The 16,618-nt window shown below is 42.0% G+C and overlaps 2 protein-coding genes across 3 annotated transcripts in view; one reads left to right on the top strand and one right to left on the bottom strand.

The window, feature by feature from the left end:
• The window catches only part of LOC137658792 (pre-mRNA-splicing factor CWC25 homolog), a 585,361-nt gene that overhangs the window by 461,916 nt on the left and 106,827 nt on the right, over positions 1 to 16,618 (bottom strand). The gene's annotated exons all lie outside the window — the stretch shown is intronic.
• LOC137658785 (uncharacterized) overlaps positions 1 to 16,618 on the top strand; it is a 71,510-nt gene that overhangs the window by 41,181 nt on the left and 13,711 nt on the right. For both annotated transcript variants that reach the window (XM_068393814.1, XM_068393813.1), the window contains exons 4-6: positions 6,342 to 6,453; positions 10,180 to 10,253; positions 10,571 to 10,661. In XM_068393814.1, coding sequence (XP_068249915.1) covers positions 6,342 to 6,453; positions 10,180 to 10,253; positions 10,571 to 10,661 — 277 coding nt within the window. The remainder of the gene's footprint in view (positions 1 to 6,341; positions 6,454 to 10,179; positions 10,254 to 10,570; positions 10,662 to 16,618) is intronic.

Raw genomic sequence — 16,618 nt, 5'->3', positions numbered from 1 at the left:
TTTTTTGCATAGGGGAATGGATGAAGATATATATGTTCCTGTATTTCCAATGCATGCAGCTGTAAGTATGTGTATGGTAGTGCATGACAGGTATGGGCATATGGGGAAGAATAAATTGTGGGAATGCATGCGAGAGAGGTTGTTTACGCCTGGGTTGAGTCAAATTTGTAGGGATGTAGCGACTACTTGTGAGGATTGTCAGAAGGGAAAGTATCAGAGCATGCATGCAAGTCCGCCTATTTTGAGGTTACGTATGAAAGAGCCATTTGAGATGTTTGTGATTGATTGTGTTTCGTTGCCTGTGACTGCGAGAAGACATTTGGGAATGATTGTCATGGTCGATCATATGAGCAAGTTTGCGTATGCCGTACCCATCAAGAATAAAAGAAGTGAGACTGTAGCGAGAATGGTAAGTCAAGTGATGTTGCCGATGAGTGTGTGTAAGCCTGCAAAAATGTTAAGTGACAATGGTCCGGAGTTTGTTGGATGGGAGTTTGAGCAGATGTTGAGAGAATGGGGCATTGAACATGTGTATTCGACTCCGTATATGCCAAGTGCGAATGGTTTGGCTGAAAGGACGGTAAGAACCTTGACAGAAATTTTGCGGATGATGAGTACATGTGATAATGATTGGGATTTATATGTTGGGCGTGCGTTGTGGGCGTATAATGCGACGGTGCACAAGAGTACTGGTATGTCTCCGTGTAAGTTTGTGTTGAATTTTGAAAAGATAGTAAGACCGAGATTGAGTGTGTCCGAGAATGATAGAGAGGTTTGGAAGAAAGCAAATGAGAGATTTGAAAGCTACAAAGTGGGAGAGAAAGTGTTAAAAGAAGTAATTGAAAAGGGAAGAATGAATGTCAATAAGGTACGTGATAAGTTTGAAGGTCCATATGAGGTGTTAGATGTTGGTTCTAGTGGGTTGAGTTATGTTTTAGGTAAAGTAAGTGTGGATGGTAGTGTGGAAAAGGTTAGGGCACACCACAATGAGTTGCGGAAATGGAAGGAGGTACCAAGATATATTCAGGAGAATGGTATGACTAAATGGCTAAAAACGAACAAGTATGAACCGAGTATGTGTGAGGCATTAGGTTTAGAAGATAAGCAATTGGTGTTAGTAGAGTATGGAAGGAAAAAGAAGTCTGAGAATTTTACTGGGGATAAAAGGCGGGAAAATTTTGTAGTTGTAGGCGGGAATCAGAATAAGCAGGACAAGGGTGTAAATGTACAGGTGAGTATGGAAGATAAATGTATTAATACAGATGAAACTTGGATGAGTATGAATGATACTTATAGTGTGTGTGGTTTTTCGTTAGATGAGGCAAGAGAACGTATGACGGACACGAGAATGAAAGATAGGAGAATGATAAGCAGTATGAATGATTCTTTTGTTAAAGTAGAAAATGGTTTAGATGTAATGGATGAATTGTTGACAGAAATTAGTGGGATTTTCGGGCCAGATGAAACTGAGGTAGATGAAATAGTGAATGATATCTTAGACGAGCAGAGCATAGACGGGAATCGTAATAGTACGTTGAATGAAAACGACATGGAAGAAGTGAATGAGAGAGTGCAGGTATATGAAGGCCCAGTTACCCGAAGCCGAGGCCCTGTTCCAGACTGCGACTGGGTAATAAGAAAATAGGTAAGTGTTGTGTGAGGATTTGGCAAAGTAAGGGGGGAGGAATGTGGAGGATTAATTTTAATTTAATTTTTTTTGCCAAATCAGGAGAGAGAGAGAGAGAGAGAGAGAGAGTGTTTATTTAAGTTTTGTCAGGGAGAGAGAGAGAGAGAGAGAGAGAGAGAGAGAGAGAGAGAGAGAGAGAGAGAGAGAGAGAGAGAGAAATTGTTTACAGTATTGGCTTTAGTTTGTCACAGAGAGAGAGAGAGAGAGAGAGAGAGAGAGAGTTGTTTTAGTATTGTTAAATCGAGACATTTTATTTGCTTTAGTTTTGTCAGAGAGAGAGAGAGAGAATTTAATTTGCTTTAGTTTTGTCAGAGAGAGAGAGAGAGAATTTAATTTGCTTTAGTTTTATTAGATCGCGCGTGCGCGAGAGAGTATGTGTGTATGTGCGTTTGTGTGTGCGTGTTTTGTGTGTCCGCGGTGCGCGCTGAAGAAAACGGGTAATTAGCGAATGATTGTTTGAAGTTGGAAAGATTGTTGGTATAATTGAGGTTGTTTGTTTACCTTTTTAGCTAGGATAGGGTGGTGATGAATGTCTTGGGCGAAAGCATTGGATATCGAACGATAGAAGGAGTCGGTTCTGTATTTTTTTGCTCTTCGAAAGCCGGCTGTGAAGCTTTTTTTTATATTCTGAGTAAGTACTGTTTTTATTTATTTTTGTTAGGCGCGTTCATGAGTGATAGAAAGTTTATTGTTTATCTTTGATTATGGTGCGATAGTTAAGTTAGTTAGGAGTGTTCATAAGTGTTTTTTTTATTTTGGCAGGCCGCGATTCCTCCTTTGGAGAGACCGAATTTTGAAATTGGATTATTGTTGATGACCTGGCCTGTATACGATTTTTTTGGACTGTTTTATTGGATTGCTGAACTGTTGATGACCTGGCCTGTATACGATTTTTTTTGGACTTTTATTGGATTGCTGAACTGTTGATGACCTAGGCCTGTGAATTGAGATCGCTGATAATAATGATGTTTATGATGATGATTATGATTAGAACGACCACCCCAATCACTGAGACAGTTATGGCAAATGGCCACCGAGTGGACTGTTGACCACAAAGCTGTGGTAGTGGGCTGCAAAAGACAGTTGGCAGTGTGTGGACGACTGTTCCATAAAATATATATACGTACATATTTTGGTGTTGGTGGTGTGAGGTTAATGTTAAGTTTTGATAGTTTTTTTTTGGTTTATTTGAATGGTGTTTATTGTATATTTAGTGTTAAGTTTTGGATGCAGTTGATTCTAGTTTTAAGTGTAAGTTTTTGAGAATATAGTTTTAAGGCTATGTTTTGTTTTCATTTTCCTTCTGTCCAAGAGTCTAGTTTAAAGTAAAGTAAGGGGAAAGTTTGTGTTGTGGGATATTTTGAAAGTAAGAGTGATTAAGGGTGTGGGGGGGTTGTGTTTGTTGACATCCCGCCACACCATGTTCTAGTAGCCATATTCTCCCTAGCAGCCTCGAACCATTGGCATCTTTCAGCTGTCCACCTGGCGGGAGTCCGGAATGTAGTGGCAGACGCCCTGTCCCGGACCTCCCCTCTAGAATCGGAATGGTCACTCGATCTAAAGTCATTTCGGTGGATTCTCTTTCAGGTTCCCGGCCTCCAAGTGGACCTCTTCGCCACGGAATCCAACCACAAATTGAGAGTATATGTGGCTCCCAATCTAGACCCTCAGGCTTACGCCACAGACGCCATGTCACAGAATTGGGACAACTGGGAAAAGATTTATCTCTTTCCCCCGGTGAATCTTTTGCTGAAAGTTCTAGACAAACTGAGATCCTTCAAGGGACAAGTAGCCTTGGTCGCACCCAACTGGCCCAAGAGCAACTGGTATCCTCTCCTGCGGGAGTTGAGACTATACCCTCATCCGATACCCAATCCGGTTCTGTCTCAGATAGTACAAACACGTGTTGTGTACGCTTTCTCAAACATTCAGAGCGCCCTAACTTTATGGACTTTATGAAGTTTGCGGCTATGCATGGTGCCAATATTGATCCTCAAAACACCTTGTTCCTAGAATCAGATAAACGGGATTCCACCATCCGTCAGTATGACTCTGCAGTTAAAAAGTTGGCAAAATTTTTAATAGACTCAGACGTGAACTGTATGAACTTGAACCTTACAGTCACTTTCTTTAGATCTTTATTAGAATCAGGTCTGGCAGCCAATACTATCACCACTATTAAATCGGCTCTGAAAAAGATCTTCCTAGTGGGTTTTAACATAGACTTAACCGACTCTTTGTTAGCTTCAATTCCGAAAGCTTGTGCCAGACTGAAACCGGTTACTCGTCCTACCCCGGTGACCTGGTTCCTTAATGACGTACTCAAATTGGCTTCTGATACCATTAACAGTTCTTGTGATTACATGCCCCTTCTCAGGAAAACACTTTTCCTAGTGAGCTTGGCTTCCGGGGCAAGAATTTCTGAATTGGCAGCCTTGTCGAGAGACCCGGGTCATATTGACTTTCTGCCTTCAGGAGAGGTCCTTCTTTCTCCTAACAAATTCTTTTTGGCTAAGAATGAAGACCCTCAAAACAGATGGACCTCCTGGAAAATTGTTCCCCTCACGCAAGATCCGTCGCTGTGCCCTGTCACTACTCTTAGGTCTTATCTATCCCGGACCTCCTCTAACTCCTCGGGGCCTCTATTCGTTAGAGAACAAGGCGGTACCATTACTATTAAAGGGATCAGGCAACAAATTTTGTATTTTATTAAACAAGCTAACCCTGACTCTTTTCCTCTTGCACATGATATCAGGGCGGTTGCCACCTCGGTGAACTTCTTTCACCACATGAATTTTACAGACCTTTCCAGGTATACAGGGTGGAAATCACCGTCAGTGTTCAAGAAACACTACCTTAAACATTTGGAAGCCCTAAAATTTTCTACAGTAGCCGCAGGGAGCGTAGTTACTCCCGAGTAACTCACAGGTTAATGCCTTGACTCTTTATCTCTCCCTCTTACCTGCCTCATTTATACCCTATTGTATTCGTTGGTCTCGCACCTGAATACTGTTATTATATTTGTAAATTTTATGCTCCTGAGTATCTGTATATATTATCACTCACGGCATTATTATACCTACCTTATTGGATTTATGTTCATATTTAAGATACCCTTATAATTGTTTTTTGGTACTCATCTCTGATTAAAGCATCCTGTATTTCTCTTACGCTTATGTTTTTTCCTTTATTTTGCAAGTTTGGTGACATTTTTCTCTTGTATAGATTCACTGGGCGGCACAGGTTCGAGCCCAGAAAAGGGATTTTGACGTAGGAAAAATCTATTTCTGGGCGAAGGACCTGTGCCGCCCAGTGAACCCTCCCAGCTCCTCTCCCTTGGAGTCCCCAAACTTTGGGTGCTAAGGAGTTGGGTTCTGAGCGGATGCATTGTAGTAGTACCGAGTGAGGTTGAACGGCTCTCCTCTATTGGGGTTCTCTGTCGTGGATTAATCTAAATAGTGCGGGACCTCTGGATTATACGCCCAATTTTATACCGACACCAATAGGTGAGCGAGCTAGTTAACCTAGCACTCCTTTACATTTTTTCTCTGGTATATTTAGCAGTAAATTACCTAAGAATAAGTGCTTAAATGGAGCTTATTCACTGGGCGGCACAGGTCCTTCGCCCAGAAATAGATTTTTCCTACGTCAAAATCCCTTTATTAGTAATATCAGTAATTGACTTGGTGCCATCACTAAGTGCCTTACGATTATCTCAAATTTCAAGTAATTGTGATATTAGGAACACTGGTTCAACAAGACCACAGAGGCATTAATTCTCAGTAACTTTTGTAAGACTTGTTTTGGTTTTCCGTGTTATTTTGTTGTCCAAATAAGCTTCCTTCAGGCATGTGAGAATTCTAATCATGTTTCTTTTGTAACGAGTAAATGATCTGTAGCCCACTACTTTAGTGTAACCATAATAACTATCAGTTACTACTGAATGAGCTGTGGGAACCTTTTAATCATTTGATATAGTAACATTTATTCAAATGAGAGTAGGAATGTCAAAAAAAACGCAAACAAACTAAATGGTAGATTTATTCTGAATATTGTTAGCTAGTTTCAAGTTAAGATAGTCTTGAGCCAGCTATGAATTAGAAAAAGCAAGTGTAATTTATATATTAAAAAGTCAATAGTACCAGGTAATTTATACAATTTTATCTAGTTTCAGTAACTTGCTTGTTTTCCCCTGCAGTAGCGTTATCATTGTAAGAAATATTCAACATCTCAATGTAATTATTTTTTTTCTGGTTAGGTGCTATTCGTATACCATTATTTGGTTAATTTAGTATATGCATTATTACTGTTTATTAGAGAAAGAGTTCTATATTCTGTCACAGGATGGCATGGGCTGGTTGAAAAGACTTATCTAGATAAGATCTGTAGTTGAGGGTTGTTATGTTTATTTTTTCACACAATTGTGCCATTTTAGTTCAATTTTTTTGTTAGGGAAGTCGAGATGAAGGCTCTTAGTACAGGTTAGAGGAGAGTGTACTAATTTAAATTTCCAGAACCATTTAAAGTTTGTGAATGTGTAGAGTATTCCAAATGTATGTTTATTAATATGTTTTGCAACAATGGTCTCTTACCATTGCTAGATGCAATTGTGTTATATGAAATTAATGAAATTATGTTTTTGCATCCTCAACAGCATCCTTGCGAAGTCCCCTTTCATCTTGCAGTACTAGTTTACACTCAGTTGTATACGCCTGTGATATAAATAAGCATTCGATCTGCTACCAAGATCGCTGCATTTGTTTAGAGTAGGTAACTCTTCTATTTTTATTATGGATTTTACAATACACATAATCTAGTACAAGGTGTAATTTTGACTTGTTCCGACACAATACAAACCCTTTCACTCTTTATTAGGGATATACATTCAGCGAAGCTGAAATACTAGCCATAAGACTTTTAGCGAGGTGTAGCTACCCCACCGCTAGTTAGTGAGTGAGAGAAGCAGGTCTCACACACACTGGTGTTGTCTCGTCACTTTTTCTTTTGGCTTGGCCGAGAGCTGACGTTGTCTCTTCCCGCCTCCCGACTTTGTTGACTGCCATTTGACTACTTATTTGCTTTTTTCTCATTTCAGGTGTGACTGTTTCTTTTGCTGTTCATAATGCGAACCTTTCCAGGATCTGAGGGGCGCTCATGCGACACCTTCATGTCCTCAGTTGAGACCGACCCCCACTCATTGTGTCCAGCCTGCAGAAAATGGCCTTGTACGCAGGATGACACCCGCGAGTAATGATGTGAGTTGTCTTCCACCCAGTGGGAGAGATATGGGTGGTGGCATAAAAAGAAGTCTAAGAGGGACTACTTGCCTTCGGAGTTTTCCTTGAAGTTGAAGATATCTCGGACTTCTACTTTGACCCCCGATCCCTTCTCGAAGCTCCTACTCGCTTGGTTTCCTCCGGGGACCAGTCGAACAGAAGTGTTGACCAATTAATGCCGGGTCAACCCGTGGTTCAAAGGATGGTGTTGCTTTCCCTAGTTAAGCGGGGCTACCCTTCCCCTCAGGGGGAGCCTTTTCTTTTGATATCTTACAGATTTTGCCTTCACTGGGTGTTGAAGGAACGCCTTATGTCTGGATACTTACGAAGATCTTCGATTTCAGTCTATGAGGTCAAGTGGGCTGTCTTCTATGGTTGGTGTTGTGGAAGGGGTATCTTTCTCCTTGATGCCACTACAGGATTCCAGCGATAGCAAAGTTCCTCGTACACCTTCGGGAGGAATAGCCCATCTTGGTCTCGACGGTGAAAGGCTACCGCTCAGCCTTGAGTCTTGCCTTTAGGCTGAAAGGAGTTAATATTTCTTTTGTTGGAGTTGTCTCTACTCATAAGGAGTTTCGAGCTTACCTGCCATTAGTCGGAAGCTAGGACCCCATGGAACGTGGTTCGTGTCCTGCACTCCCTGAATTGTGCTCCCTTTGAACTATTACGCCAGGCAACAGATCACCACCTCATTCTGAAGACGATTTTCCCACTCACTTTGGCTTCGGCCAAGAGAGTCGGCGAACTCAATGGTCTTTAATACGATTTCTCCCATTCAAGGGGAATGGGGGGGGGGGTAACGCTCGGCTTCGTCGCCAAGCCTCAAAATGTGGTAGTAGTGGATCCTAGATTCGGTCTCTTCCTAATTGGGAGTTTTCATCACGTAACCGATGGTCCAGATCAACTGTTACTTTGCCAGTGATGAGTTTAAGCTACTACCTCAAGAGAATAGCAGCAGCTTGCCCCCAAGTGTCAGCTCGGGGAAGGTCAAGAGGAGGATCACCAAGAACTTTATCTCTGCTTGGATTTGCAAGGTCATAGATTTAGCACTGAATCCTGATCATCCTCCGACAAGACAATCCAGAGCTCATGACTACACTGTGACGCTGCTCTTACAAGCAAGCGTGTAGAAGCGTCAAATGACCTTCACCACCCACTAACTGCAAGACCCAGAGGAGCATGGAGATGTTCTCCATTTGCCCTGTGGTAGCTGCACAACAAGTGGTGTAAATACCTCAGGCTCCTTGATGGACAAGTAGCAGATGGTTGAGGTCGAAGGTTACCCGGGATTAGTCTGGGATGAATGTTTAGAATGACTGGCTCCTTTTTCCTTTCATCTTTCCCTCTCTCGGGGAACACCACCTACAGTCCTCTGTAAGCTGGCCACCTCTGTTTGCAGGTAAAACTATTTCCCTTGTATAACCTAATATAAAAATAATACTTTTTGCATCTGCATACCCACTGGCGAGGTGGGATTGGGTACGTCTATGGTTGACTCAAAGATTCCTACATTTCTGAGAAATTTTACCTAGAGTAGTCACACTGCAAGTATCACATATTCACACATATTGCTCAGGCCACTAATCGTGCGTTGCACGGAATTTATCAAGGTGATAGAGTTTTTTCCTTTTATGTGTGGAGCACGTATGGGAAAACCCCGGGTCAAAAACCAGCCTGTTGGTTCGGACTTTCACCCTCCTCAGGGTGAGTCATGTCTAATAAAGAGCAAAAGCTTTTGTATTTAGTGTCAGAACAAATGACAAATTTTAAAGTAATTTGTATTTTTTTAATGATACTAACCTTGAGCTCTTCATACAAATTTGGCCCGCCATCATCTGCAAGTCCTGCATGCAATCAAAAGTGATGAGACAACACCAGTGTGTGTGAGAGGGATAGCCTGCTATCCTCCTTGCCCCCGCTAACTAGCAGTGATGTAGTTACACCTCACTAATAGTTTTATGGCTAGTCTTTCAGCTTTGCAGAAAGTATATCCTTAATAAAGAGCTCATGGTTTGTATCGTTAGGAGAAATACAAATTACTTTCAAATTTGTTATTTTGTTACCAGTTTAAAATTTTGGTTTTCATGGGAACCAGGACAGAATTCATGCTCAAAGTTGATTCATAACTAAAGGAAACCCATTAACTGCTCCTGTGATTCCAATTATTTGTACACTGGTATGCAATTTGTGTCCCAATATGTTTTAAATTTAGGTGGTAGGTGACACTTCACTGTCAAACTTATTGTCTATCAGCCTCTGAATGGTCCTAGCCAGGAGGCTATATCCAGCAAGTCAAAATTAATTGGATAATGATGGGGAGTAGGTCGACCTCTGCCAACTCCTCTTTCTGCAAACCCCTCATCCCTAGCTCACAGGAAGTGAAAGGTCATGGGCCTATGAAAATCAAGCCTTAATGAGGCTTGATCTCAGGATCAACTCGAGTTCAAGTTGTTGATAGTCCTTCTAAGCAAGCATTTACTGTATAGGGAAGTATCAATCAGGTGTCTTTTCCATACCTTTGAGTGTCTCCCCTTTATTTTTTTTGTAGTTTTCCTTATCTTTCCCTATCCCTGTATAAATGATATCTGCATTTATTATTCTACTTTTATGATGGTTTTGATAGTAGTATAGAGTACGGTACTCTGATTGTGTCTAAACCATTTCAAAAGAGAATTGGCCACTGAATTACTGCAACCCTTATGAATTATTCTGTGTGTTTGGTTTTTATTATTATTGTTATTATTATTTGATCTACGGTATTAGGGTAGTTTTAAAACTTCAAATCTAACTGTCAATTGTGAAGTAATTTTTATTTATTTAAAGTATTTAAATGGGTTGCAGTGTTCATGGTGTAGCCTAAAGCAGGGCAATAAAATTCTTGCTTCATCCTCTGAATAAATATTATAGCTTTGCCGAAAATTCAAAGATAGTTTGTTTATGTCATATAGCTTATAAGAATTATTTTAGTGTTTATAATTCCTCTTTCCTGCTTTTGTTTAAGCTCAGTACAGTATACAGTATTTGGCCTTTGAAGCCAAGAGCTTGTGCATGTTACCTATTAAGGCAACTAAAAATACCCCTGTGGGTTATGAAGAATTTTGAAATTCAGTGTTTTCAAACTTGGTTACTATTTAAATTTTGCAGGAAAAATAGGTATCTAACATCATTTGAACCAATTTTATGATTAGATAATAATCTTGGCATCGACTGTTTCAGGACATACGTTCCAAACAAGACGAGCGGTGAATGTGAACCCGAAGCAAATTATTTGAAAGCTCATAGTTTGAGTGGTAAGTGTTTTGTTTGTCAAGTCTTTCCGCCTCAGACTTTATTTACTTCTTTCCCACTCGTTTTAGCAATGTGTTTTTGAAAGCTGCTGTATTTTAAAGGTATTTAAACCAGATCAACCACCAATTATGTTTGGTTTATTATAGTAGAAAAATTGTGTTAATCTACAAGAGTTTGCCAATTCTAACTTATCAATGGTTTGTCATATGTCAAGTAGGTTTACTTGACTTCTATTTTCAAAGGCCCACTCTCCTAAGAAAGAATAATTTGTACTGCATACAGTATAGTATACCTTTACGAAGTCTTTTCCTTTTTGCAGAATACCGTGTTAAGCCTTACGAGTACTGTGTACAGGATTCCCACTGCATTGAGGGATTGGTATGCGAGCATTTAAAGTGCAACTGTCCTGAGTAAGTACTTTCTTGCATTGGAATGCTTATTAACTATGTAAAGTTTTTAAGGTCTAATGTTTCAGACATTTGCCCTTTTTTAGATAAGGTCTCGGCAATTTTGTTCATGAGCTTTAGGTAATATTCTCATTTAGACTTGTCTGGTAAGATTATTTTCATAAATCAAAGAGTATGTTTTACATCATGTATTGTCAGCAAATACAGTCAGGCCTCATTAATTACGGTTTCTTGCTTTGCGGGTTTGGCTTTATGCGGCCAAGTCGAAGAGGAAAAAAAAAACTTTGTGATGATTGTTTACCTAACATTAAGAATTTGATTTCTAAAAGTTGGCAACAGTATTGGGATGGCCAAGAACAATGCAATACCTATTAAATAAAAATTCTCATAAAAATTGCGATAACATTTAAGCTGGGCGAAGATTTCAAATAGCCCGTGCACCTTTACACTGGGAGCACTGCGCGCCACTACCTATCTCTACACCCAGCTGGTCCTAGTTCTCTCTGTACAGCGTGTATCCATTTACTGTGGTAAAAAAATACAGCTATATTTGAAATAAAACTGGATTTTTATTAAACTGGTGTTTCACTTAATTGTATCCAATAATAATGCATGTAATATTCACGTTTTAGTATCGTATTTATAATAAAAAACAGAGAATTATAATCTCATGCATTGTTTACCTTCAAATTAGCTGATCAAATCTACGTTGTCCGTCGTAAACCGATATTCATTTTCACAGAATTACCTCACTGAGATAACATATCTTGCTTGTTAGTATGATCCTTCACTTATTATTATTATATCCTTAATCTTTTTCCCAATTCCTTCCCAAATCCCTTTCGTACATTTACTTTGCTCTCCCACACACACATCTACAATGTGTCTTTCCAACTTTTGATTCTCATTATTTTTCGCGATTTCATTCTTCTTTTTTCTAGCATTCATTCGTCATTTTCATCTTAATAATTTTAAACCCCTTTCTTAGCCCTCATTCCACGCATTCTCATGCCTATTTTTCATTCCTTCGTCTCACATTTCCCAAATTCATTGATTTCGCTAAGTTATTTGAATTAGCTTAGATTTGACGGAGGTAATGTGCAAGGAGAAGGAACTTTGCTACCACCTCCCCCTGTCTCGTCTCTTTGTCATATTGTTTCGTCTTTCTCTCTCCCTGGTGTTTCACTCAACTTTATACAATAATAATGCTTGTAATTTTCACATTTTAGTATCGTATTTATAATTAAAAACATAGCGAATTATAATCTTATGCATTGTTTATATTCAAATCAACTGATTAACCCTGCCTAGTCCGTCATCAACCTCAATTTTTGGATCAATTTTAGTATTAAGGGATGCTACCGAAGGATATTTTATATTCACATAAAGACACAATTATTACTTGATTTATCATTTTCCAATTAGCATATTAATTCCTATAGTTTTATTTGAAATGCTTCTCTCATATTCTATTTACTTGTATTGTGAGTTGAATAGCATAATGTTAACCGGAGTTTCATTCGTTGCCGATGCACGATATTTTATAGTTTTTAGCTGTGTGGTGCTCGATTATAAAACCTCTATAGAGACTTAACAAAGAAACAAAGGTTTCATCTATTACAGAGAGAGAGAGAGAGAGAGAGAGAGAGAGAGAGAGAGAGAGAGAGAGAGAGAGAGAGAGAGAGAGAGATATGAGGTTTTCTGGCATCCGGACATCGAATAAGAGAGAACTAATATTCTCTCTCTCTCTCTCTCTCTCTCTCTCTCTCTCTCTCTCTCATTGTTGCATTCTAGAAAATTACAATTATTCAAATAGTTAATTGTGCTTCAATAAAACATACATGTACTTTTGTTTTGAATTTCGGGTGTATTTTACCAATCTAAGTATTTTGGGTGCCCTGATCACCCCCAAAATACTTAGATTGATAAAATACACCTGAAATTCAAAACAAAAGTACATAAATGTATCATTAAAGCTCAATTGACTGTTTGAATGATTGCAATCTTCTAGAATGCAACAATGAGAGAGAGAGAGAGAGAGAGAGAGAGAGAGAGAGAGAGAGAGAGAGAGAGAGAGAGAGAGAGAGAGAGATATCAGTTGTTGAAAAGTAATTGAATGCACAGTTTTGTTTATTTATCTAAAAGAAACAATTATTATTGGAATATTTAAGTTTTCAATATTAAACTTACCCGATAATCATGTAGCTGTCAACTCCGTTGCCCGACAGAATTCTACGGAAGGGATACGCCAGCGATCACTATACTAGAAGGGGGTGTACTCACCAGCGCCACCTGTGGCCAGGTACTGCAGTACTTCTTGTTGACACCACCTCAATTTTTCCTCTGTCGTGCTTCCGGCAAGACGTTCTTGGATACGCTTATAATTTTGGAGTATTGTTCACGGTTTTTGGTGAAGTATTTCTCTAAGATTTCAGCTTTCGCTATACTGGAAACTTTTCTATTAGCTTAGATAGCTTTTATTTTGTTTTGATTAATGGTTAACGATCTTTTGCTTGATTTGGAATCCCCCTTGACTAGCTCTTTGATTCAAGATGTCCGACCTTTCACAAGCCCCTCCCCATAGACGATGTAGGTCTTGTAATAGGCGTATTCCGAAGGCCTCGGTTGATCCTCACACCGCTTGTTCCGACTGTAGGGAAAGACCCTGTCAGTTGGAAGATCGATGTGAGGAATGCGCCGGACTTTCGGAACTTGAGTTTGTTCGATTCCTTAAATATTCAACTAAGTTAGAGAGAGAGAGAGTTAGGAGGAGTTCTTCTCGCTCTTCGCTTTTTTCCTCACTTACATGATCCTCAACCTTTTCCTCCCCCTGTAGTGGCTACCCCCGAACCTACTATTTGTGCTCAACCTGATATGTCCGATGTTTTGCGTGCCATTCAGGCTTTAGGTGACAAAGTGGAATCGGTAGTGAGTGACCATAAGTCTCTCTTGGCGGACGTCAAAGAACTTAAGGTCAAAAGTGCAGTGGGAGGTGGTAGTGCCAGTGCTGTGCCAAGTGCTAGTGTCAGTGCGGTGCCGAGTGCTAGTGTCAGTGTCAGTGTTGTGCGTGAGGGTACTTCTGTGCGTGCCAGTCGTCCTCCCAGTCCGGGACCTCTTGCAAGCTCCCAAGCCCAGGGGAGAAGCAATGTCGAAGGGCAAAAGGGTTCGGCAGGCCTTGATCGGCGCACAGAAGTATCCTCGGTGGTTGCGGGCGTGTCTTACAGAGACCGTCACTCCCACCCGCAGACGATTGAGCCCTTATTTTCCTCGTCTGCAGAAGAAATATCGGGGAGAAAACGCTGGACTCAGGTCTCAAGACCTCTTAAACGTAAAGTCCAGACCTCAAGAGTTCTACAACCCGGATGCAGTCATTGGATTAGCTCTGACTCTCCGCAGTCATCAGGTGACTGCACACCTCCTAAGAGAGGTAAGGCGATGCCTCAACAGACCTCATCTTCTGTTAAGGCTTTGCCTCAGCAGACCTTAGCGTCTGTTGATCCCAAGATGACTTTGCTGCAGTCCATGCAGTCGCAGCTTGCGGTCTTAATGCGTGAGTTTCAGGCTGAGAAGGTTACACCTCCTCCTGCGAGCGCTCCGCCTCACCGCAGTCCAGTCTGCCAGGCGTACGAAGTTGAGGTTCCTCAGGCTACCTTACCGCGTTCGGAGTTGCCAGTTACCAGCGTTGTGCAGCAACCTCCACCTTCCTTAAGACAACCTCAACAATGGGAACAGGAGTCTTATGCCTTACTTCCTCCTCTTCCTCTTGCGGTTAGACCATCGAGGCAACAACCTCTTGAGGTACGACAACCTCTTCCATCCATGAGGCAGCCGCCTCAGCTCTCGCTGCAGCGACCTCAACTTTCCTCAAGGCGAGAGCCTCAACTCTTGAGGCTAGCACCTCAGGAACCTCAACTCGTGAGACAGGAACTGCGTTCTGCGCAGCCGCTACCTCAACTCTCGCAGCTCACACCTCAAGAACCTCAACTCGTGAGACAGGAACCTGCTACTGCGCAGCCACAACCCTTGCAGCAAGCGCAACTCTTGAGACAGGAAGCTCATGCTAGGAGTCAGCCACCTCAACCCATGCACCTACCTTCCTCTACTCTACTTGACCAGTCTTTGCAGCCTGAACCTCAGGTTTTAATTCAGTCTCCTCTCTCCACACTTGCTCCTCAGACCGCCGCAGAACCTCCTGCTTCCCAACCTCTTGACTTTGTCGTTACCAGCCCTCATCCTCTTCAACAGAGACTTGAGGATGAAACCGCAAGTGTTTATGCACCCGCTTGTCAAGATTCTGCTGTTCAGCATACCGCTGTTACTTTACCTCTCACTTCGCAACACTCTGGTGATGAGGTTTCTGAGGAGGAAGCTGCGCACCTAGATCCCTCTTCGGACGTGGAGGAACCCAAGTCTTCTCCTCACTCCATTGACTTTCGCAAGGTCCTGGCTCTTTTCAGAGAGGTATACCCGGACCATTTTGTTTCTGCTACCCCCCGCTCTCCTCCATCTGAGTTTTCGCTGGGCATGCAACCTGTTAAGTCGGCCTTTACTAAGCTCGTCTTTGCTAGATCCTCTAAGAGAGCTTTAAGAATGTTAGGGGATTGGTTGCAGTCCAAACAGCAACTAGGGAAGACTTCCTTTATGTTCCCACCTACTAAGCTGACTTCTAAGGCGGGCGTATGGTATGCCACAGGAGAGGAACCAGGCTTGGGAGTCCCTGCCTCTGCCCAGGCTGACTTCTCAAGTTTGGTCGACTCTCCTCGTAGATCAGCGATGAGGCGCTCTAAGGTCTGCTGGACCTTTTCAGACTTAGACCACTTCTTAAAGAGTATATTTCGTGCCTTTGAGATTTTCAATTTTCTCGACTGGTGCCTGGGGGCCTTGAGCAAGAAGACCACCCCTGCGGACAAGGACTCAGCCATGCTTATAATGTCCTGCATGGATAAAGCAATTCGGGATGGGTCCGGCGAGCTTGCATCAATGTTTGTTTCAGGAGTACTTAAGAAAAGGGAGCAACTTTGCACTTTTCTTTCTACTGGCATCACACCTTGTCAAAGGTCTCAACTCCTTTTTGCTCCGCTTTCTAAGTTCTTGTTCCCCGAAGAGCTTATCAAGGATTTGTCTGCGGCCCTGATTCAGAAGGACACTCATGACCTTGTGGCCTCTTCAGCTCGTAAGGCTAAGGTTGCTCCCTCAGTTCCCAGAACTTACCGCACCCCAGTGGCCGATACTCCTGCTACAAGGTTTATTCCGCCCTTTCGTGGCAGAGCCCCCAGCCGAGGAAGCTCCCGTCCAGACTCTTCCAGGAGCAGGTCTAGGAAAGGTCCCAAGACGTCAAAAGGCAAACACTGACTCTCCTCCTCTCCAGACAGCAGTAGGAGCCAGACTCAAGACCTTCTGGCAAGCTTGGGAAAGAAGAGGTGCAGACGCCCAGTCTGTCAAGTGGCTAAGGGAGGGTTACAGGATACCATTCTGCCGCAAACCCCCTCTGACCACTTCTCCCATCAACCTCTCTCCCAACTACAAGGAAAAGGACAAGAGGCTAGCGTTACACCAGGAGGTGTCGCTCCTGTTACAGAAGAAGGCAGTGGTTATAGTCCGGGACCATCAATCCCCGGGCTTCTACAACCGTCTCTTTCTGGTGGCCAAGAAGACAGGAGGTTGGAGACCGGTGCTGGACGTCAGCGCGCTCAATGCTTATGTCACCAAGCAGACGTTCACTATGGAGACGACGAAGTCGGTCCTAGCAGCGGTCAGGCAGGAGGACTGGATGGTCTCGTTGGATCTGAAAGACGCTTACTTTCACGTTCCTATTCATCCAGACTCCCAACCTTTCCTGAGATTCGTTTTTGGAAAGGTTGTGTACCAATTCCAAGCCCTGTGTTTTGGCCTAAGCACAGCTCCTATGGTGTTTACGCATCTGATGAGGAATATTGCAAAATTCCTCCATTTATCGGACA

The sequence above is a fragment of the Palaemon carinicauda genome, chromosome 19 (assembly GCF_036898095.1).
Source record: "Palaemon carinicauda isolate YSFRI2023 chromosome 19, ASM3689809v2, whole genome shotgun sequence".
Lineage (NCBI taxonomy): Eukaryota > Metazoa > Arthropoda > Malacostraca > Decapoda > Palaemonidae > Palaemon > Palaemon carinicauda.
Note: the sequence above shows the minus strand (reverse complement) of the source record. Positions and strands in the feature narration are given on the sequence as shown.